Below are 24,729 nucleotides of genomic sequence, written 5' to 3' on the forward strand. Positions count from 1 at the left end.
GGATACCCCTTCAAGGGGTATCCACACGAAGGAGAAATCCCCTCCTTTCCTCCGCGGAGCGCGCATCACGTGAGACATACGTCATCCCTCTTTGACGCCTCGTGGCGCCGTTCTCTCGTTCTCCTCCGTGGCGGAGGAGCGGAGGCTTCGTACTCTTAGCATGAGAACTTTGCAAGTGCGCGCGGCGGAGCCGGGGCAACACCTCCTAGAGAAGAAGGTCAGAGCGCTCTGAGAGGTTACGTCACAATGGCGGAGGAAGGAAGTCCATGGCGCAACTACGTGAGAATACGCTATCGACGTGAAAACAATGTCCCTCGACAAGCGGCGCGGTGGTGTTCGTTCATGCGCGTTTATCCGACATTAATATACGTTTTAAAGGCGCAGTCTTGTACAATTTATTATATATATAATATAAACGTATTATATAACGCGCTACCGAGGTTGAGAGTACCAAAATTATATTTATGAGTATTCCCGTAACCGCGGGACTACGTGCAGTTCCGCAGCACCCCACACTTTTCGAAAGGACCGGCTGCGATGCTGCTGATGCCACATGGCTCCGATTCTGGTAAATTTACGTTGTGTGTGAGCTGCTGACTGTCTGAAAAGGAACGCTGAGACATCTCAGAAGGGAAGCAAACCGAAAAGAAATCCAGTCGTTGTCGCAGGGAGCGCACACCAGCAAGAGATGGGTCGACAACGTCAAGCCTCTCGTCGCCGCTGCTCTCGTGTGTGGTACTTTTGAGACTTGTTTCCCGTCGTATTTCTGTCATCACCGCAGTCTCGGGTAGTTTTTTTTGTGTTCGCATGATACTACGGCATTTACGTGCATTCGTGAAACAAGTCCTGCTACGGTTTGAGTGACGTGTGACAACTAGCCAACGAAGGCTCTGGTCGACTAATCGATAGACCTCTCTCTCGACAAAGAGAGGCTTCTCGGAGTTCGTGTTCAAATGTGTTCGTCACGGATATTGTGGGACGTATGGATACGATCGACAGGTGAGAAACAACTTATTTACGGGCTTTCTTGTTCATATAGGACGCAAGTAAGATGCTGCAATCGTTTTTTTTTTAATCGCATGATAAATTGCAATTTTGTTCCTTGTCATTATTCGTATGCAGTTGCGTCGACATTTGTAAATATGCGCGCTAATCTAGTTTTCACTGGAAGATGAAAATCAAGTTTGTGTGATTATTGAAAGTGAGTTGTTTGTGGTTCTGTGTTTATTTATACTAAAGTTATTTTATTGCCTTTTCCGCGTTCATACTAGAATCTTAACTGTATTAAGGTGATAGTATTATTATATACAAAATAAGTTATGTTTTGTTCTAAGGAAGCTCGAGCCCATAGGGAGAAGTAAATTAGTAGACTAAGTAGTAAGTTTAGTACCCCTGCCACAGGGAAACGTTAATATATTTTCGTTCATTGATATAGGATTTAATCAGCTCGCGGTCTTGAGTGATTATACGAGCGCCGCAAGCGGATTTGTCGACACTATAATGTCATTCGATCGAAATTACATTAATTTTGCCATGTGGCCGGGGTATGATGCAAGAATTCAGTGACTGGTCGCGATAACGTCGCTTACATGATCGTGAGAAACGCTTGTCTTGCCTTGTCCGCGTTGACTATGTCTACCTGATTTTTAACTGTTCTGTTTTGCTGTTTGAAAATCACTGCGTGTCTCGCCATTTTGTCAAAGTATTTCTGTATAAAATATGCATTCCTACAACAATAATTGCATGACTCAATGTTTTCGACCTAAACAATCACATTTTTCGGTAGATGTCTTGTACGCATAACTCGTGCCATTTCGTACAGATTATTTAGCGGTGTAATATTTTGCTCGTGTAATAAAATGTTTTTTAGACCCGTTGCTATCTGCAGCTTTCATTTTAGCTAATATGACACGCGTATGTGACTAAAAACGCGTTACGACGGTTGATCTACGCGCGTTGCATTCGCTTCGACGCGCGCCCCCGATGGCCTTCCTCTGCGACGTCACGAGAAGAGCACTACGGCCTTGTCTTCTAGGAGGTGTTGGCCGGGGACGGAGTTTCCCGGGTTGCTGACGTCACGACATCCGTCCGCGGAGTTCTCCTTCGTGTGGATACCCCTTCAACAACCCGAGAAACTCCGTCCCCGGCTCCGCCGCGTGCACCTGCGGAGCTTTCGTGCTGACAGCACGAAGCCTCCGCGCCTCCGTCACGGAGAACGGCGCCGCGAGGCGTCAAAAAGGAATGACGTATGTCTCACGTGACGCGCGCTCCGCGGAGGAAAGGGGCGGATTTCTCCTTCGTGTGGATACCCCAGTACTGACGCTGCACCGGAGCCGCTTGATAGCGCCTCTTATTTTCTGCGCATAAGATCACACTACGTATATCCTGGCATGGCCGAGCTAAGCCACCATATTTTTTTATTATCGGCATTAGTTGAGAATGCGGCGTCCCCCGGACCTAATATTTTGGCTGGGGTCGTATTTTGTGTCACTACAGCGATGTCAGTAATTTATTTCATTTTAGGTTTTGGCCGGAGTTGCCCTTTAAAGAACTGCTCTCTAACGTTAAAAAAAATCGCAGGCAGGCTTTTTTTTTTTTTATACGCTTGTTAAAAGAAAGATCGAACTGAAAACAAAGAACCGTTTTTCAGCTACGGCTAACCCGTTACCAAAATGGTAAAAACCTAAACAAAATACATTTGGGGAAAAAAACGGCACTCGTAAACGTAACCAAACCGTTATATTTATCGTTTTCAGTCCCTCTCTTTTAGGTTCGGGCCAAATTTAATATTATTTATTTTTTTACATTCATTTTTGGTCGCTAGGCATTTTAAAAGTAAAAGCGCAGCCATACGTATTAAAACATACTATCCAGAGAACCGCACACTTCTCAACTATTGACAGCCTTCGGGGATAGACAGTTCCATTCGTTGATACAACGAAGTAAGTGTTCTTAAGACGTGCGCGCTGAGGCACAATAAATGCGTCATGCTTCCTTCGATTAAAAGGTTCAAAGGCGCTATCAAACAGGACGAAAAAAGAGACACGTACGACACGGACAGGCGCTAACGTCCAACTGATTTATTGAAACACGAATCATCGTCAAACTCGATCCTACTCGCCTAAACACATGCAACTGATAAAAAGTCCTATCTTTCATTACACACATCCTTAAGAAACACAATTTCTTTGGTTAACAGATAAAGAGATGGCATGCTTACGCATCTGTCAGCCGCTTTGTGTATACAGAAAGCCTCGATTAGTTCTTTTTCCATTTTTTTCATTCCCTTTCGTGATAAACCTTCTCAAACAAACGTTCGCACCCGCATCGTTTGCAGTGCTCCGCAAGATGCCCACCCGAATTATTGCGTACGGCTAGCTTATGTTCGCGCGCTCTTTCATTAAAGCATCCACGACCTAAGAAAGGCCTCCTTTCTTTTAGCAGTGCCCACTCAAAGCTCGTAAAACGGGGGATTGCATCCTCCTGCCTTCACGCAGCCATTACAAAAAGCTGCCAGCATAGACTGCCGGTTAGCTTTGATCAGCAGGTTGCAGACTTGACGAGGGCTGATTACCCGAAGAGCTTAGTGACAAGTCTGTGTGAAAGGGTCTTACAGAAAATTAAACGATAGGGTGTTGACAAAAGTCGTGAAAAGACAGAGAAGATGCCAGTGCAGGTGATACCATATTTGCACAGAGTGTCCCACAATTTAAGAAAGATGGCTGTTACACACAGGGTTAACGTCGTCTTCTCAGCCCCGTGCAAACTTTCAAAGATATGCTCCGCGATGACAAAACGAAAGTATGTAGTGTGCTCAAAGAAACATGTAACAAGATACACCGAATGCGTGACCAAGGTGGTGTATGAGATTCCTTTTAGTTGCGGCCAAGTTTACATCGGTCAGACCGGCCGATGCTTTAATGAAAGAGCGCGCGAACATAAGCTTGCCGTACGCAATAATTCGGGTGGGCATCTTGCGGAGCACTGCAAACGATGTGGGTGCGAACCTTTGTTTGAGCACACAAGGTTGATCAAGAAAGGGAAGGAAAAAATGGAAAGAGAACTAATCGAGGCTTTTTATATACACAAAGCGGCTGACAGATGCGTAAGCATGCCATCTCTTTATCTTTTAACCAAAGAAATTGTGTTTCTTGAAGGATCTGTGTAATGAAAGATACGAATTTTTATCAGTTGCATGTGTTTAGGCGATTGGGATCGAGTTTGACGATGATTCGGGTTTCAATATATCAGTTGGAAGTTGGCGCCTGTCCGTGTCGTACGTGCCTATTTTTTCGTCCTGTTTGTTCGCGCCTTTTAACCTTTTAATCGATATGAACCAACTAGCCCCAACCAAAGTTTTATTGCTTCCTTCGAGTTCATTCACCAAAGTTCGCATACACAGCATATCTGTAAATGTCAAGAAAGTAATGAACATGTAGCAAGTATAAAAGGACCAACACGTTCGCTAGATTTTGTATAAAACATTATACAAGCTTTGACCCCAGTGTACAAACAAAAATGTAAGAACATAAAAAAAAATGCTTGATCATATATACAGCGTGGTCCCAATGACAGGTTGGCCCTTTCAGCAGCCAGCAGTGCGGATTCGTAGTAAACAATGACGCATGCCAGACGGTTACATTCCGGAATAGTGGTGAGCTTATTGATTATACAAATAAATGTAAAATTAAAATCAGACTTAATCTACGTCTTTTTTCTTTTTTATTAGGCTGAAGTTGGTGTTTCAGAAGCAGGAGATGAGGCACTCCGTTATTCAAAGCTGATATTACGTTCCTTAAACCCATCTCAGACTGGTGTGTTTGCCACGTCCTAAAAGGCGATCCCCCCATTTCCGCCTGATAGAGTAATAAAAGTGTCATGCTGACACCGGCCGCGATCTTGGCGGTGCCACAGCAGCGGTAGTATATGGGGCAGATGCCTGTACTCCTGCAGATAAATCTCTATTGATAGGACAGGGAATTAAACTTCTGTACTCAGGGGTTGGGACTCCGCGACGACAGCGGCACTCGCGGTCGCTCGTACGTTTTCCCTGGTCTTCTAGAATCCTAACGCAAGAATGGCGACAACCAACAAAGAGGCCGGCTTCTGGGACGTCATTTGTTGCTACTTTGGAACCACGTTTTTATGTATGGGCGAGATGGACGCTATGCGAAGCGCAAGTTCGTCGGCTTCTTCTGCAGGGGTTGCGGTGACGCCAGACTGGCTCTGATTAAAGGATAATGAGTAGACCTCAAAGCCACCTGCTTTGAAGTCTACCCACTATCCTTCAATCAGAGCCAATCATAGCTCGGCGTCTTTATGACGTCACCACAACCGCTGCAACAGAAGAAGACCAACTCGCGGTCCGCATACACATTAGTAACAAACGCGTTCCAGATTCCGTAGTTGATATACACTTAAAAGGAGAGAAACCTGCATTTTATTCAATTAGCGATTGATTGAGTTCCTACACAGTACTGAAATAGCTCGTTTTTTTAATGTTTACTCTTTATAAACCTAGCAGCTCTTTTGCTAATTATAAAATAAAACTAGTTCTATTGAAACAATAACAGGCGGTGTTAGCGTAAATGAGACTTTGCCCAATTATAGTTGTACAATCTGAATATTTAGCGTAAGAGGAGCAGCAATAGGGCGCGTTCTGGATGCACATGTGCTTGTAATATCGTTCGCGGATGACAAATTTTAAGCCAACACCAAATGATTAAGCCGTATATTCATATAACGAGTTTCGGTAAACCTCAAGCAAATTGTTTCAAAAATTCATGCGCAAATACACGGGAGTATGGTCACTGACAGTTTCGGAAACGCAGGGACTGGCTAGTCGCGATCGTCTGATTATTGGTCCGCAGCCAATCAGATCGCGGCATCAGACGATAAGGACGTGAAAACACTAAAGACGAAGCAAAACGCGTGAGTATAAGCCACGCCTTGCATTTCAAATTCTGTCTGCGACTAAAATCACCATATGATGCTCTCATTCGCGTCACGACATTTGACACGACAAGCTCTATTAGGTAAAAATACGTGGCAAGTGCCTTGTGTAGCACTGAACATGAACACTGATGCCGCAAAAGCAGGCGTCATTTCCTTCTAAAATTTATACTGAAGGTTTGCGAAAAAAATGAGGCATTCATCAACACTGACAAAGGGAAAATATGCACTCTAAAAAAAAGGCCCGTGCGGTTTCTTTCCGCAGAACACGCGGACTGCCAATCACTGCTGTTTGCGGAATCAGCTCAGCGAATGACAATGCCAAAACATATGTTTAGACCAAAAAGCGAAGTCTGCGATGTAGCACTAAGGAATGCAAAACGTCACGCTTGCATTGCTTGATGCTACATCGCGGACTTCGCCTTTTAGTCTAAACATACATTTCGGCATTGTCATTCGCTGAGCTGATTCCGCAAACACCAGCGATTGGCTGTCCGCGTGTTTTGCGGAAAAGAAGACGCACGGGCTTTTTTAGAGTGTGGTAAGGGTGCAGGCGATCTGGTGAATATTAACCACGTTGAATTAACCTGAGAATATAGGGTAGAGAAGAGACATCTTTTCTACCCCAGTCTCACGTTAATTCAACATGACTAATGAAGTGTATACTAAAAAAAAGGGACTTCAGCAATGTTTACACAGACAGAAAACACTCACACCTTAGTCACTCTAACACTACTCTCAAAAATACTAAAGTTAAAAAGTTACATATCCTAAGACAGTTCTGACATCACTTAGATTTTAAAATGCCATAAAGGCATGAACATATAAACTGAAGATAACAAAACACCATGAACCAAGGCTTCCACGGGTTTTGCTTGAGCTAGTTGGTACATACTTGAATAGGATCAGCTGAACAATTACAAATTAGAAAATCATGAGAGGAATAGACATACACACCGCTGGCTATCCACTTGCTTCCTTTAATACTTCGTCTTCCTTTTTCCTTTTTTTACTACAGCTACTGATGAAAGCCATCCCCCATGTCCGCGCGCTGCACCCATAAGGTTGTTATGCGGCTCTTGGAAATTCTCCTTTAGTCCGAAGCCCATACATTTCACTGTCATCTCAACCACGAATGGAGGTCTGTGACGTCATTTTTGTTGCGTGTGCTCGTGCACACCGGCGGCTGCTGGCTTGTGGAAAGAACGTGCGCCACTTATTGTGGGCACTAAATTCTTTGGCTCAGTATCCCTTTAAGTGGTAGTTATGCACCGCAGGAGTTTTCTTATGTGTCATTGACATGCAAACGGTCGTTTCCAGGTTTAAAGACATCTGCCAGCTTTCACACCACTAGCTAATATTTTGTAAACAACCGTGCAACTCGATGGAATCACTGTCATCGTTTATATAATTATGTAAGATGCAATCATCACTAAGTAGTATAGATATTACATATTTTTACTTCAGAAACAGACTAATTTTTCTTGTACCTTTTTTAATTTTATTAACTCACGACGATATACGAAATGATTCGCAATAAACGTCCAATGCCAGGTAATAGCGAACGACTCTCACCGTGCAAACTCTATAGAGGTCTTTTCTACGTTTCACTTTACTAGCTATTTCTATAATGTAGCAAACCAAATGAAAATGTGGGATGAACGTATCACAGCGGTTCTTATTTAATTAAATTAATTTCATTTTGAATTATGAAATAAGGAATTACAGCGTAAACGTGAAAGGATGACTGCGTTCAGTAAGTATAAAAAATGTGCATTCCTATTTATAAATCTTTGATTATAAATGAATATATTTAAAATTGAAAAAAAAACACGCTTAGAGAGTCAAATATAAATTTTAGCATACCGGGTGCTTGTGAGAAAAAAGAACCGTGTTTTCAGCCCGCCTAAATAAACTACATGTCGCAGAAGACTGAAATGCCGGGAGACAATTAGACAAAAATAAAATTTCAGAGCATGACGTTGCTTGAATGAAAATATAAAAGAGAAATTCGATATTTCTGTGTGAGCCGACGTTTATTTAAGCTAATACCGTTAAAAATAATAAATGATACTGTGGACACTTGCGGCACTTATATCAGCAAAATATACTTATAGCAAAGAAAGGAAACGATTTTGTGTGTCTTGTTGGCAAGTTTGTTTTACTTAAAAGAAATGCTACAGGCGCCCACAATATCATGTTGTATTTTGGGGGTATCCTAGGTTTAGGGGGACTACATCTCATAAAAAAATTGCATCTTCCTTTTTTTTCTTTTTGATCCAAATAAAGATATGTTCACACATTTTTCTCCGTTCCATTACCACCGCACGCGCCATATTTGTATGGAGCTCCAGCTTTCTACGAAACGTAGTTTATTTACACGGATCAAAAAACAAGGCTCTCTTTTTCTACAAACACCCGGTACAATGGCATTTTTATATAGTATCAAATTGAAAATACATTGATGAGTCGGAAGTTCATCTACACAATTAGACGCACAGTATTCACATTGTGTTTTCCTTATTTTGATATAGGATTGTTGATCCATCAAGTAACTTAGAGTTACTCACTGAACTTCCAATCCGTGGAGAGTCTTTGCTGATATTTCCGCTAGCTGTTGGGTTGACTGCGAAGACACCCAGGCAACTCATCAGCAATGGCCACAATCCGAAATGCAGGGGCATTGTCTCTTTTCTCCTGGAGGCTTGACCCTGCACAAGATGTACTTTGCTGATTATGACTAGGTAAATCTTGCCCTTTCCGGTTTCAACAAAAAAATGAAACGAGAAACTTCTGTCTGTGTCAAAAATACTAAATCAACTAAAATGAGAAAAAGGACCGATACGTATCCGTCGGCGTTGAAAATACAAAATCATTTAAAACAGAAAAACACCGATTCTTTGCAATTTTCCCTACGACGAAATCGTCTCCTCTTAGACCTGAATGCTAAGCTTTTATTCAATTTTTGCCGATAATTACCGTTTTTAGGGTCTCTGCGAAATTACTACATCACCTAAGTACACCAATATGCGAAAAGAAATATTCACCGAAAAACATTAGACCACTTTTTTTATTAATAAATGTCCGAAAATCTACTGCCTTATGCAATACATTTGTGGCTGTTTTTATTTGAACTAACCCAAACTTGCCGGAAGTGTGGCTACATATATTTGTAAATATATATGATAGTTTCAAACCTAGGTTGAAGGAAACTGCGCTTTAAAAAAAATATAACTACATACATTGACTAAAACATTTAGAAGTTCCCCGGTTTATGTATAATGGCTGTCAGTGATTATACATAGATTGGTTGAGACTTAATTTACCATGAAAAAAGATGAAAAAATTGTGATTCGGCGTTTTACGTGGGCGGCATATGGAATGATATCTTCACCGCGATTTTATCCTCACGCTCAGTGCAAAGTTAAACATTTCATTCTTCCGTAAAAAAAGAAAAAAATACATTATTTGTTTTTATTTATGAGGGCTGATTTTTTGCTTTGTTTTGATAAACAGGCTAAAAAATTGATAAAATATTTGAGTATACAAATAATGTAGATCCTAGGTACCTCTTCGCACACACACACAGTAGATTAAGCCAGCTATTCTAACGTGGCACGGGCTCTCGGATGCCCACCCCTAAGATGTTTGCCGCCGGGGTTATCAGTTATTTTACCATACGTCAGCAAAGCCGTCGCTAGCCATAGATGTATATGTGTAGCGAGTAAACTGTATGAAGCTTCGGGAAGGACAGACAGGTATCCTTTATAATTAAGGTAAAAAAATAATGTTTGTGGCGACTGACACTCATGTCAGTCGCCACACTGGAGTGTCAGAGAATCCGGGAGCGAACGTCTTTTTGTGGATAGCATTTAAAAGCTTGCATCAAGTCGTAATAACTGCTTACGTCTGTGCTATGATTATATGGAGAACTAGCTAGGGTGTAAATTAACATTCTCTCTCATACAACAATTTTTTTATTACTCCTGTTTTAGAGCGCTGCTCTTAGGCGCCCGTTTCCGCATTGAGCGGTGTCGGGGTCGGCGTCGCCGTCGGCGTAACCGCGCGGTGCATTATGGGACGCGTGACGTCACTGGTGATTTCACTGATGACGTCATCAGTAACGTCATTTTCATCGTCACTGATGACGTCATCGGCTTTCGTATCGTCACTGATGACGTCACTAGTGATGATGACATTATTAGTGACGTCTTCGTGATGACGTAATCGTCATTGTCACATGACCTTACAAGGGTCACGTGACCCCCGTGAAGTCACGTGACCCCGGTGACGTCACATGACCCCCGTGAGTTCACGTGACCCTCGTGAGTTCACGTGACCCTCGTGAGACGACGGCGACGCCGCTCGGAGGGAGGAGTAGCAGACAGGATGAGGACGTGAGGAGGAGGGAGGAGGGGTATACCTTCCCCTCAGTATCCTTCCCTCCTCCTCCTCAACAGCTGCGCTCTAATTCGGCATTACAGCGAGTTGTAAACGGCCTTCATTTTAGAGCGCAGCTCTTAGGCGCCCCTTCCCGGCTTGAGCGGCGTCGGCGTATCAGTGAGTCACGTGACCCCCCAGGTCACGTGCCCCCCCCCCCCGAGGTCACATGAAAATCCCCAGGTCATGTGACCCCCCAAGAACACGTGACCCTCAGTACCCTTCCCTCCTCCTCTTTAAGAGCTGCGCTCTAATTCGGCGTTACGGAGAGTTGTAAACGCCTTTCATTTTCTTATCCAGTTTATCGGAAGGACCTTGAACGACTCAGAACCGAGGCGGGAACCTTCTTTTCGAAAGTGCATCCCGAAGCGTGTGCCACGTCAAACATCCTAAATCAGTGTGGTGAATGTGATTATTTGGAGAAGTACCTGGAGCACGTATCTACATACCGTGAATATCAAAAAGATTTTTTCATCACTTCTATGTGTTTTGACCAATTCATCGGAATTTAACAAGAAAAAAAACTAACCCTCGTATTTCAAACTACACGGAGATAACCAAACCGTCATTTTGAGTTAAAAAAGTAGTCGCTGATTGTGTATTTTCAGCTTGTGAACGTGCTTGATTAGCCTTTCATCTGAAGCCACAGCTTTAAGACCTAACGTCATTGGTTTCCAATTCCATATCTACTTTTCTTGTAAATGCCAGTCATTCATGACTTTCCGTCTTCTAGAGTTAGACTCTCGGTGTTTCTTTCTAAAATATCTATCTGTTTAAATTCTTGTATGAAGGCCAGGGATTTTCCTTGGATTCCGCACCTCCTAGCTCCTTTTATGACTGCCCAGTGCGGGACGGCATCGAAGGCCTTCTTAATGTCCAGGGCGACGACGAGGCGTGGGTCTTGCTGATTCTTGTTGGCCATGACGTCCTCGTAGAGGAGCTTGAGGCTGTCCTGGATTTCCATTGCCCCCCTAAAACCCGTTTGTCTGAGATCGAGCCTGTTGTGAGTTTCCAAGTACCACCGTAGTCTTTGAAGAACAATTTTCTCCATTGTTTAGCAAATGTTCGATGCAAGTGAGACCGGTCTTAGATTCTCTATTCTGTCTTCGAGCTTGCCTTGTTTGGGAATGGGCGTTTCCACGAGGGTTTCTATTGTCTCGGTAGCAATCCGGAGTTCCAAACTTCGTTATACCTGTCCAGAAGTTTTTGTTTGGCTTCTTCGAGGAGATTCCTTAGGGCTTGCAAGTAATGCTTTCGGGACCCGGTGCGCTGCCGGTGTTGGCCGTGTATATGGCTTCGAATAGTTCTCCCATGTTAAGCTGGTCCTCCATCCCAGGTTCTACTGGTGTCTCAAAGGTTTGGCTACCTTCGGATGTTTTGCTAGTCCTCCGCGGTGCTGCGCTGACTTCTGGAAAGAAACGTTCGCCTGCCCTGACTGCCATTTCTTCTTCGGTTGTCTTTAGTCGGAGGGCTAAGTTTTATGCCGCATTCCTTGCCTTGCGCCTTTTACCGTCCATGCCCCTGTAGGTCCTTTAGGCTTTCCCTAGGCCGGTCTTATCATTGAAGGATCCGCAGTGCGCCCTCCATCTCGTCCTGCTGAGCTCCTTGGAGTACCTGGTGGCTTTGGCTGTACCTATAGACCATTCCATTTAGCGCTCTCTGGGCGGCACCATTCTGTTCGCCCGCAGCGCCCTCTCCACACGTCCGGGAAGTTCAGCGGGTTCGGCGGGGTAAAACGAGAGAGAAGGCACGCGCCAGACTCCGCTAGCGAACGACAAACCGGGAGGTTGCCTTTCTCCATCTTTGGGCTGTATCGGCGGGCTCTACCGAACATCGAACTCTCGCTCGTGGCTGCCGTTGTGAAGTGGTTCGCGTTCTTAGAATAGTTGTGGCTACTCCAGAATCAGCCTATAGCTCTCTGTTGTTCTATTTTGCGAAATGATCAACTAGCATATCTTTTTTCCGTTACTTAAATAGCAGTTGAATCAGCCGGCAGTACTACCCTCAACTATTGCGTGTATTGCGGCAGGAGAGCACGTTTTATTTATTATTTCAGACTTCCACTCATGGTCGCTAAAGGCCTACACCAGTACGAATTTTGTATAATAAAAAAAATACAGCAACCGGATTTACTTTTCGCCAAAGAGATCGGCCAATCTGACACAGTTTTCCCTATTTTTTCTTTTATTTGCACGCTGGTAACAGCGCAATCGGACCCTGTGAGTCTCTTTATCTAGCATAATATTACTCGACAACTGGCATACCAAAATCTGCGCATCTGCGCTAGAAAGTTCCAAAATGACGCGATTTTAAACAGAGTTTGCACGCCAGCCGGACGCTAGCTACAGCCCACTCGGCGGAGCGGACGGTTCGCGGGGTCAGAGGGGGAGTGCATTTTTTTCTCTTTTACCCTCTCTGCTATGACCCTAATGGAACGGTCTATAGAGTTTAATATTTTGCGGTGTCGTTCAAACCTTTCTGTATTTCTGTAGGGCTTGAAGCCGGCTAGCCCCAAGACTTTCAAAATACAAGACTTTCTGCGGGACAGAAGGTTCCAAGTGAAGATTGGTAACACTAAATGACCCGACACCCCGAACTGCAGGGGTGTACCGCAAGTAGCAGTGATCTCACCGACATTCTTCAATATGGTGATGGCAGAGTTGCCTACCAGGGTTCGGAATATCGAAGGTCTGGGCTTCACCATATATGCAGACGATGTCACGCTCTGGACACGCGGAGGCTCCTTGGGAGACCAAGAACAGACGATGCAAGAAGGTATAGATGAGGTCGCTCGATATCTCTGAAGTTGGGATGGAGCCATCAGCGTATAAAACACAGTACATGGTTGTGGCCAGACCAGGGGATTGTAGGAAAGGAATAGCCAACCTGATACGACCAGAGATCAATGGAAAGGAAATAAGTACACGCCTGCACATCAATATACTGGGAGTCACCATCGAGGAGACGGCCCGCACCACGAGGTGCATACCCGAGCTACAGAAGTGGTGGACACAAGGTCTTAAGCTCATCTGAAAGATCACGACTAAGTCCTGGGGCGCTGACGAGAAAACCCTCAGGATCTTAACGGAGGCAGTACTCACACCCAAGGCATTGTACAGCTGCAACTGGCTCAATCTGACCAGACAACACTGGAAGAAACTTGAAAGCTCAAACTACCAATTGATGAAGTCAGTCACAGGCCTTCCAAAATACACAGCTATAGAAGATCTGAGAAAAGAAGCCCAGAAGAACACTATCGAAGAGCGTGCCGAGGTTCAGAACATTGCCCTATTTCAACGGCTCGAGAAAGCAGAGCACGGAGGCAAGCTCCTAGCAATTCTAGGATACGGCATGCGAGACAGGCCCCCGCTAGAGGAACCGCAGCCTCTATGGCAAGATAACACCGTCACCGACCACAAACTCATGCCGAAGACTCTCAACCAAGGGAAGCAGGTTCGAGCGGCCAGACTACACGCAAGCTGGTGCGAAATGCACGCGACAGAAGATGAGTTGCAGTACACGGACGCCGCCAATACGGTGAACGCCACATCTACGTCGTGGTACGATCCACAAAGAAATGAAGAGAGCGCCGAAATACTTCCCGAGGGGAATTCTATCAGAGGGACGGAACTGATGGCTATCTTGGCGGCGGTGAAAGACGTGCTCAAGAAACAGACCCAGCCAGGCAAGGCACGCATTTTTACGGACTCGCAAGAATCAATACGTGCGTGGCGCTGCAGCAGAACAAAGAGTCGCACGGTAAAGCAAATAAAGAAAGTGGGAGTGGAGCTTCGCACAAAGGGGCATCATACTTACAATCGAGTGGCTACCCGGACACAGTGGCATACCCGAGAACGAGAGGGCACACCGAGCCGCAGCGGAGACAGCCTGTAACACTTAATCCGCGCCAGGCTCAACCTCTCGGGAGAAGACGAAGGCGGGAGCAATGGACCAGGAGGAACGGTCCGAACTCGCCAAACTGGAGAGAAAGGCCTACCTCCGCAGCCAGCTTCCGCCGACAGACAGCGACAAACTGGCAGGATACAGTCGGTGGGAAACCGTAAGGATTCGAAGAATAAGGACGAATACTGCACTTACACCATCCAAACTAGTATTTTTTGACCTGAAAGAAGATATGGACCCAACCTGCACGAGCTGTTCGGAAGGAGCCGTGGCAACATTGCAGCATTTGCTCTGGGCCTGTAAGGGCCTCGAACATCATAGAAATGATGCTCTGGACACGATCCAAAGCGTAGAAAAGTATACGGCGCTCGAGGAGTGGACCAATCCAACGGGCACTCCTTAGCACAGGGAAGCCATTCTCGACTCCTTGATGCAGTATATCAGGGAGTCCTGATATAGTCCTGACCTCTTCACCTTACCCCTCACAACCCTTCCCCTCCCGTCTCAGGGGCACAACTCCATAGCGGGTGAACCCCTCATCAAATAAGAACATGTCTCTCTCTCAGTTTAAATTCGCAGAAATACGGTGCTGCAGTGACCGACAGCTTATAATATATAATTGGGGCTGTGGGGATATTTATACAGCGTGTAGTTGGTCTGCCATTAAAGTTGCGACGAGTCACACGCTGTAGATGAGCAATTTAGCCAGTGCAGTACAACCGCTAGGCTGGGGTCTTTAACGTGCACCACGCAGTAGTGATACACGACCCCACGCCGGTACGATGCTCATCCAGATCGAAACGGGCAGGGGTGGGGCTCGAACCCAGGATCCCTGGGTTCTGCAGCGCGAGCTTTCGCTCCACGCGCGCCGAGCTGGGTGTGCGCTTCAGCCCACTCGGCCACCGATCCCCCTGACCGACAGCTTAAGGGACGCAAGGTGTGGCCTCCTTACGTGTCGCTTCTTGCTATGTGATTGGTTCTTCTTTGTTCTTATCACCGGATGCTGCAATCTCATTGGCTGCGGACTGATAATAAGATAATCGGGATTTGTAAAACCCTGCGATTTTTAAGCTGTTACTGACTATAAGTATTCGAGATTTTCCAAATAAACATATTCTGTGTATTTCTCCTCGTCCTTGTATTTTTTTTCGATGATTCTTAAAGGAGTCATAAAACGCTTTTTCAACTTTTTTCTGTTTAGCTTTCCTCCTCAACTCATAAATCGCGCATTGTAACAAACAGTTCAAGAAGTCGGAAAGGGGGAGTCCCCTCTTGCTCGGAATATCGCCTGTGTAGCCGGACACAACTAGGGTGCCTCAATGTCCTTCTGTTTAGGGTGATGCCACTAGGGTGCCTTCATGTGCGCTTTGCTTAGGGTGGAGACATCTGGCCATTTTGTCTCACGCTTTTATTTTTATTTTTTGTTCAGAAGCGCGTGAAAGAACGTGTCCCTGCACGCGCTCGTGGCGCTGGCTGTGCTACGGCGACATTTTGTTTTCGTCGATTTCTTTGTATTTTACCCGTGAGCGCTTGCTGTCGGCATCGGGTACTACAAAGGGTGGCATCACCCTAAACAGAAGGAGATTGAGGCACCCTAGATGCCACCCTTTGAAGTACCAGATGCCGACAGCACGCGCTCGCGGGCAAAATACAAAGAAATCGACGAAAACAAAATGTCGCCATAGCACAGTCAGTGGCACAAGCGCGTGCAGAGACACGCTCTTTCACGCGCTTCTCAACAAAAAATAAAAATAAACGTGTGTGACAAAATGGCGAGATGCCACCACCCTAGGGAGCCTTCATGTGCGAAGCGCACATGAAGGCACTCTACACCACCCTAAGCAAAGCGCGCATGAAGGCACCGTAGACAACCATTGTCCCCCTAGAAGATTAGCCCGTCGCTCAAAATTCCGACTAGCTGCTTTCCCCACCCCGTTCACCCCGAAGCTGACAGTGCTGTAAAGCTACGTGCTCGTTGGGCCAGCCACACATTTTCCACTTGATCACGCTCTCTCGCGCATACCGACCCGCAGAGAAAGAGGTCAGGTGATGAAAGGGAGGCGGCTGATTGGTCCGGCAAGCGCGTAGCTTCCAGCGCAATGTCAGCTTAGGGGTAAAGAGATTAAGTGAGGTCCGGTGTCGTGTGACGTGCGCTTGGGCCCTGGTGACGCGCTGCGGGGGCCCGGTTATGGTGGCTAGTAGCCCGGTGACGCGCTGCGGGGTCGCAGATGTATCACAGTGAAAAGGCGGAGAGTTTACGAAGGGAAGGAGGTGCGAAATAGTCCGCTATGTTTTGCAAATTTTCGTAGCGAAAGTCAGGCTTCTGACTTTCTACCTTTGTTCTTTTGGCCCACTGAACGATGTGCTATTAGTAAAATCCCAATATAAATTGATGTACTCCGGCCCAAAATTTGTTTCATGGGTCCTTTAAGTACACTGCGAGACACTGTAATCGCAAGCACAACTTCTGCGCTTCTTCGAACTTCATTGGGAGGTGGCACTGCAGAGGGCATCAAAATTTGCCACTTAGGTTAATTCGCCAGCTATGGTTTATCACAGATTCATCTTATATGGTTTCTCACTGAATCTTCTAAGTTGATCTCAGACCTACTCGACTAATCGTCAAAGTAGCGTTAGGATATCGAACAGCTATTTTGAAACCTTAATACTCATATCTGGGTTATGAAGCACTCTGCCTAGATAAAGACCTTTGTAATCTTTTTTTTTTTTGTAAAACCACTTTCGTCCTTTACCAACTGTTGGTCCAGAAACTGCAACCTCCCCTTGTTCAGGGAACGAGGCATGAACTTCAACCCCAGTGCTGCCCCTGTAATGAACTTCCGAATCTTACTTGAGAGTTACTCATCTAGAACGCATGTAAAAATGGTATCAACAGGCAAAACAACAAAATTTAACGAAACGTAACTCACTCATTACGCGTATTAAGGCGAAATTCTGAGAACGAAGCCACAGCACTACCAGTAAAAGCACCTCTCCGCTGAGCAAAAGAGAATGACAGTTAAAGGTTACCATAGTTGCGCTTAAATAGCATTTCAAAAAACGTAACATAACAAAGACTAAAATGCCTCGTCGTGCGCAAAGGGCTCGAACCGGTATTTTGGTTGTCGAGATGTCTGGGCTTGTTGCGACGTAGCCTTTTCGGTTAATGTCATGTTACAACTCTTGAACTACTCGAATTTGTATAAACGATTACGAAAATAAGAGGCGCAAAAGAAACGGACAAATGGAAAACTACGCAGGACAAGGCGTTCCGCCGGTGCGCCTTGCTCTGCATGTGAGGAACTGTAGATGCTGCTGCTGTCCAGCACAAGGATTCTTAGGAGGTGTCCTGATAAGCGAATTTGCGAGATTTTTAAGGTTGAAGTCATTGCGACCAAAGGAGATGCCTGCATCAGTGCTCCATCGGTGACTTTGTCATCAAGAGAATTGGAGTACGTAGAAATATTTTCCTTAATTTTTTTTTTAATTTGCTCTACCTTTTTGTTTTTCTTTTTAATTGTTTCTCACTGTTACAGATATAGGAGCCAGCTCCGAGATATGAAATAATTTTCCTTCTTTTCTTTTTTTTTTCTTTTTCTTCCCCGGAATCCGAAGGCCCCCGCCGCCTCGTACCACGACCGCAGCCAGCATGCAGAACCTGGCGCAAGACGGTGACACTACCGGCGACGGCGCGCCTCTTCGTTCCCCCGACACTGCCCTCACGGCCATCCAGCTCCGGCTTCCGCCATTTTGGCCGAAAAATCCACGAGTCTGGATAACCCAGATCGAGGCTCAGTTTCATCTCCACCGCATAACATCCCAGCTGTCTCGGTTCTACTATGTCGTCGCCTCTCTCCCTCCGGCCGTCGCCGACGAGCTGGACGACATTCTGTCCCGGCCTCCACCTGACGACGCCTACGACCACCTGAAGGGTGTCCTCCTCGAGCGGACGACAGCTTCGGAGCGCACGAGGATCCAGCAGCTGCTCACAGCCCAGGAGCTGGGAGACCACCGCCCATCTCAACTTCTTCACCAAATGCGGCAGTTGCTCGGTCCCCAAGCCTCCGGCTCCCAGGACCCTATTCTGCGAGAGCTATTTCTCCAGAAACTTCCACAAGGAATACGTATGGTCCTGGCAGCTGCGGACGACATGCCGCTAGACCGCCTGGCGATGCTTGCGGACCGCACCGCTGAGTACGCTTCACCGTCCATCGCGACAATCACATCGCACGAACCGCCTGCCTGGCAAACAGCCCTTACAAGACTCGAGGCGCGCATGGAACAGCTATCCTGCGCTGTTGCCGCTGTGAGGCCGTCGCACGAGGCACCTTCCCGACGAACGAGGCGAGATATGTCTCAAACCTGTTCATCCTCGCGACGCACCTCACGGTCAGCCGACAGATCGCTCTGCTGGTACCACAGGCGGTATGCAGAACGTGCTACACGGTGCCAACAACCATGTTCCTGGTCGGGAAACCCCACGGCCCGTCACTAACAGCGGAAACTGACTACGACCAACACCCGAGCCGCTTGTTCTACGTCATGGACAAGATATCTGGCCAACGCTTTTTGGTGGACACGGGGGCCGAGGTTAGCGTCCTGCCAGCGTCACGACTGGACCGTCAGCAGACGCAGCACACCAGACCCCTACGAGCAGTCAACAGCTCTGCCATCGCCACCTATGGCCAGAGATCCCTCACCATCGACATTGGACTGCGACGACTCTTCCGCTGGGTCTTCATTGTTGCAGACCTTCGCGAGGCCATACTGGTAGCGGACTTCTTGGCGAACTTTGGCCTGGCCGTTAACATGCGTGGCAGAAGCCTCACGGATGCTACGACATCGTGCACCATTCAAGGTATTCTTTCGTCATTTCAAGCTTCTCCGATGCGCCCTTTGGCGGCGTCTTCAAGATATGAAGCCATTCTCGCAGAATACCCTGCCATAACCCGACCGTGCAACACGGAGGTACCCGCCAAGCACGCCGTGACCCACCACATCATTACCAACGGCCCTCCAGTCTCTGCGAGACCTCGTCGACTCTTCGGCGAGCGACTTAACATCGAACGCAAAGAATTCGAACATATGCTGGAGCTTGGCATCATCCGCCCCTCCTCCAGCAATTGGGCGTCGCCCCTTCACATGGTCCCTAAGAAGGATCCAAACGACTGGAGGCCATGCGGAGATTATCGCGCCTTGAATGCGTGCACGGTACCTGACCGGTACCCCTTGCCACACATTCACGATTTCTCCGCTGGCCTAGCTGGCACCAACATCTACAGCAAGGTAGACCTTATTAAGGCCTACTACCAGATTCCAGTCGAGCTAGCGGATGTGCCCAAAACCGCCATCACAACTCCGTTCGGACTTTTTGAGTACGTCCGGATGCCCTTCGGCCTCCGAAACTCTGCGCAAACTTTCCAACGCCTTATAAATGAAGTTACCAGAGGCCTTCACTTCATCTTCGCTTATGTTGATGATATTCTCGTGGCCAGCTCCTCTCCGGAAGAACACGAGCAACATCTGCGACTTTTGTTCGACCGGCTGCAGGAGTATGGCCTCGTCATCAACGCGAAGAAGTGCGTTTTCGGTGCCGACGCGCTGGACTTTCTCGGCCACCGCATAACATCGTCGGGCATCCTACCACTCCAAGAAAAAGTCCGGGCAATACGCGAGTTTCCTCAACCTACCTCGCTTCGAAAGCTTCGCGAATTTCTCGGGCTAGTAAATTTCCACCGTAGATTTATTCCCCACTGTGCCGAAATTCTACAGCCTATGACGGACCTGCTGAAGACCAAGAAAGCGCCATCATCGTCACTTAAATGGACCGATGAGGTTGCATCAGCTTTTTCCGCCGTGAAGGAAGCCTTGGTCAACGCAACCCTGCTGGTCCATTCACAGACTGAGGCTGCTACCCGTCTCATGACCGACGCGTCCAGTACAGCTGTAGGTGCTGTACTACAGCAGCTTCTTGACGGCCAGTGGAGGACACTAGGTTTTTTTTTCTCAGAAACTGAAACCTGCAGAAACACGATATAGTACGTTTGGACGAGAACTCCTTGCCATCTACCTTGCCCTTCGGCACTTCAGGTACATCCTGGAAGGTCATGAGTTCCACGTCCTAACGGACCATAAGCCCTTGACTTACGCGTTTCATGGAAATCACACAGCCTACTGCTCCCGAGAAATCCGACAACTCGCCTACATCTCAGAGTTCACGGTAGATCTCCGCCACATCAAAGGAGAAGACAACTCAGCAGCGGACGCTCTTTCCCGTGTCGAAGCACTTTCAACAGTCTCTGGAGGAGTAGACTTCGAACGCATCGCTGCCGCGCAACGAGACGACCCTGAATTGAACAACCACCCTGAGACGCTGAAGTCTTTGGTGTTGAGGCGGATTCCCCTCCCTCACTCCACCGGTACCATCCTCTGCGACATGAGCATGGGACATCCTCAACCTTTAGTCCCATTGACACTTCGTCGGAAGGTCTTCGACCACATCCACAACATCAGCCACCCGGGCATCCGAGCCACGCAGCGACTGGTGACAGCTCGCTACGTGTGGCCTACAATGAACGTGGATGTACGAGGTTGGGCAAGAAGCTGCCTTCAATGTCAGCGCTCTAAGGTGAGCCGACACACTGTCACACCTTTGAGACCATTCCGTGCCCCCTCGGCACGGTTCGACCATGTTCACCTCGATCTTGTGGGCCCCTGCCATCATGCCGAGGCTTCACGTACATTTTGACTTGCGTCGACCGCTACACCAGGTGGCCCGAAGCCACTCCCCTGGTCGACATCACTGCCGAGACAGTCGCCAAGAACTTTATCGACATCTGAATATCCCGCTTCGGATGTCCATCCACCGTCACTACGGACCGGGGACGACAATTCGAATGCTCGCTGTTTGCTGCCTTAGCCAAGCTCCTTGGCACGCACCACGTGCACACTACCTCATACCACCCGTCAGCCAATGGCATGGTGGAGAGGTTACACCGACAGCTCAAGGCCGCAATCACAGCACGAGATGGACGTCTAAACTGGGTCGATCATCTCCCAATCGTCCTTCTCGGCATTCGATCCGCCTTCAAACAAGACCTGGAATGCACCTCGGCTGAATTGGTTTATGGATCGCCGCTCCGACTCCCTGGAGAATTTTTCGATATCACCAAGTGCACTCCAACAATTCCACACCAAGTGTACCTAGACGACTTGAGGCACTTCATGCAAGAACTGAAGCCCACACAACCTCGGATGCCCCATTCTCAGAAGATCTTCGTAAGTCAAGAATTGAAAACTGCCACCCACGCATTCGTCCGAAAGGAAGTCAAGAAGAAAAGTCTCACGCCACCTTACGAGGGACCCTTTAAGATACTCGAGCGCACCGACAAGACCATGACTCTTGACATTCACGGACATCGAGAAATCGTCGCCATGGACCGAATCAAATCCGCATTTCAGGACTCAAATTCTCATCCTTCATACTCGGAGCAACTTGTAACACCCCAGGAAACCAAGAAACCAAGAACTGTTTCATGGGCCACATAACTCCGAAAACCCTTCTTCTTCTTATTGCCACCATTGGATCAACTACAATTTTATTTGTATTTCCGTGCTCCATGCTGCCAGGGGGGAGCCCTATAGGAGCCAGCTCCGAGATATGAAATAATTTTTCTTCTTTTTCTAAGCTCGCTGCGCGAGCTTCCTGAGGCGCGAGAATAAAAACGAACAGTTCGAGCCAGAACACCGTGGAGCTCGGACGTCTTTTCCACAACAGACATGCCCAACATTTTATTTTGTTTTTACTAATTTTAATTTGGTACCTTTTTTTAATTCTCAAACTGTTGAGATCACTTCGCTCCTTTCTCAAAAATATTTGTAGCTTTTAATTTTTTTTTATGCCTTCATCTTCCTCATATTCCGAATTAAAGCGTTAATTGAGCGTAAGCGCTTGTCCTGTGTAGTCTTCCACTTGTCCTTGTCTTGCACGCTTCTTATTTTCGTAATGTTTAACCAACTAAGACAACCAATTATTTCGCTGTTTAGTTCTGTTGTTCTGCTGTTTAGTTCTGTATAAATGATGCTGACGTAGCTTAAAGGGGCACTGCCACCCCAAGGGTCGTATTTTTTTTTTTGTCTAAAACGATGCGAGTTGTAGTCACAGACACGCACAAAAAGAAACGCATCGCAAAAACAAATTTTGCCACGCGCGCGCGCGCCTTTTTATTTTTGGCGTTTTCCTCTCCCGCTCTTCACCGCCTCGCTTCGTTTGATTCGTGACGTCAAAAATTATAAACTTAGAAGCTTTGTAGGCGACATTTTTATAACATTTATTAATGGCTATCGTAATACATGTTTTTAACGCAATTGCGAACGCATTATGGCCCTTCTTTTTGAAATACCAAAAATCGGAGTCCGGTGTAGTGTCGCCTTCTGCAATTGTACCCTCCCTCGGAAAACATGCCGCCTAGGCAAGCTGCACCGCTCGTGGCAAATTTTGCCACGCGCGCGCGCGCCTTTTTATTTTTGGCGTTTTCCTCTCCCGCTCTTCACCGCCTTGCTTCGTTTGATTCGTGACGTCAAAAATTATAAACTTAGAAGCTTTGTAGGCGACATTTTTATAACATTTATTAATGGCTATCGTAATACATGTTTTTAACGCAATTGCGAACGCATTATGGCCCTTCTTTTTGAAATACCAAAAATCGGAGTCCGGTGTAGTGTCGCCTTCTGCAATTGTACCCTCCCTCGGAAAACATGCCGCCTAGGCAAGCTGCACCGCTCGTGGCAAATTTTGCCACGCGCGCGCGCGCCTTTTTATTTTTGGCGTTTTCCTCTCCCGCTCTTCACCGCCTCGCTTCGTTTGACTCGTGACGTCAAAAATTATAAACTTAGAAGCTTTGTAGGCGACATTTTTATAACATTTATTAATGGCTATCGTAATACATGTTTTTAACGCAATTGCGAACGCATTATGGCCCTTCTTTTTGAAATACCAAAAATCGGAGTCCGTTGTAGTGTCGCCTTCTGCAATTGTACCCTCCCTCGGAAAACATGCCGCCTAGGCAAGCTGCACCGCTCGTGGCAAATTTTGCCACGCGCGCGCGCGCCTTTTTATTTTTGGCGTTTTCCTCTCCCGCTCTTCACCGCCTCGCTTCGTTTGATTCGTGATGTCAAAAATTATAAACTTAGAAGCTTTGTAGGCGACATTTTTATAACATTTATTAATGGCTATCGTAATACATGTTTTTAACGCAATTGCGAACGCATTATGGCCCTTCTTTTTGAAATACCAAAAATCGGAGTCCGGTGTAGTGTCGCCTTCTGCAATTGTACCCTCCCTCGGAAAACATGCCGCCTAGGCAAGCTGCACCGCTCGTGGCAAATTTTGCCACGCGCGCGCGCGCCTTTTTATTTTTGGCGTTTTCCTCTCCCGCTCTTCACCGCCTCGCTTCGTTTGACTCGTGACGTCAAAAATTATAAACTTAGAAGCTTTGTAGGCGACATTTTTATAACATTTATTAATGGCTATCGTAATACATGTTTTTAACGCAATTGCGAACGCATTATGGCCCTTCTTTTTGAAATACCAAAAATCGGAGTCCGTTGTAGTGTCGCCTTCTGCAATTGTACCCTCCCTCGGAAAACATGCCGCCTAGGCAAGCTGCACCGCTCGTGGCAAATTTTGCCACGCGCGCGCGCGCCTTTTTATTTTTGGCGTTTTCCTCTCCCGCTCTTCACCGCCTCGCTTCGTTTGATTCGTGATGTCAAAAATTATAAACTTAGAAGCTTTGTAGGCGACATTTTTATAACATTTATTAATGGCTATCGTAATACATGTTTTTAACGCAATTGCGAACGCATTATGGCCCTTCTTTTTGAAATACCAAAAATCGGAGTCCGGTGTAGTGTCGCCTTCTGCAATTGTACCCTCCCTCGGAAAACATGCCGCCTAGGCAAGCTGCACCGCTCGTGGCAAATTTTGCCACGCGCGCGCGCGCCTTTTTATTTTTGGCGTTTTCCTCTCCCGCTCTTCACCGCCTCGCTTCGTTTGACTCGTGACGTCAAAAATTATAAACTTAGAAGCTTTGTAGGCGACATTTTTATAACATTTATTAATGGCTATCGTAATACATGTTTTTAACGCAATTGCGAACGCATTATGGCCCTTCTTTTTGAAATACCAAAAATCGGAGTCCGGTGTAGTGTCGCCTTCTGCAATTGTACCCTCCCTCGGAAAACATGCCGCCTAGGCAAGCTGCACCGCTCGTGGCAAATTTTGCCACGCGCGCGCGCGCCTTTTTATTTTTGGCGTTTTCCTCTCCCGCTCTTCACCGCCTCGCTTCGTTTGACTCGTGACGTCAAAAATTATAAACTTAGAAGCTTTGTAGGCGACATTTTTATAACATTTATTAATGGCTATCGTAATACATG

The 24,729-nt window shown here is 46.7% G+C and overlaps 1 protein-coding gene across 1 annotated transcript in view; it reads right to left on the reverse strand.

The window, feature by feature from the left end:
• The window catches only part of LOC8052217, a 37,879-nt gene extending 29,243 nt beyond the window's left edge, over nucleotides 1-8,636 (reverse strand). The window contains exon 1 of the mRNA XM_029982906.2: nucleotides 8,523-8,636. Within this exon, the coding sequence (XP_029838766.2) occupies nucleotides 8,523-8,636 (114 nt within the window). The remainder of the gene's footprint in view (nucleotides 1-8,522) is intronic.
• Between the last annotated feature and the right edge of the window lie 16,093 nt (nucleotides 8,637-24,729).

This window comes from Ixodes scapularis, unplaced genomic scaffold, assembly GCF_016920785.2.
Source record: "Ixodes scapularis isolate PalLabHiFi unplaced genomic scaffold, ASM1692078v2 PGA_scaffold5__190_contigs__length_132052651, whole genome shotgun sequence".
NCBI classification, from domain to species: domain Eukaryota; kingdom Metazoa; phylum Arthropoda; class Arachnida; order Ixodida; family Ixodidae; genus Ixodes; species Ixodes scapularis.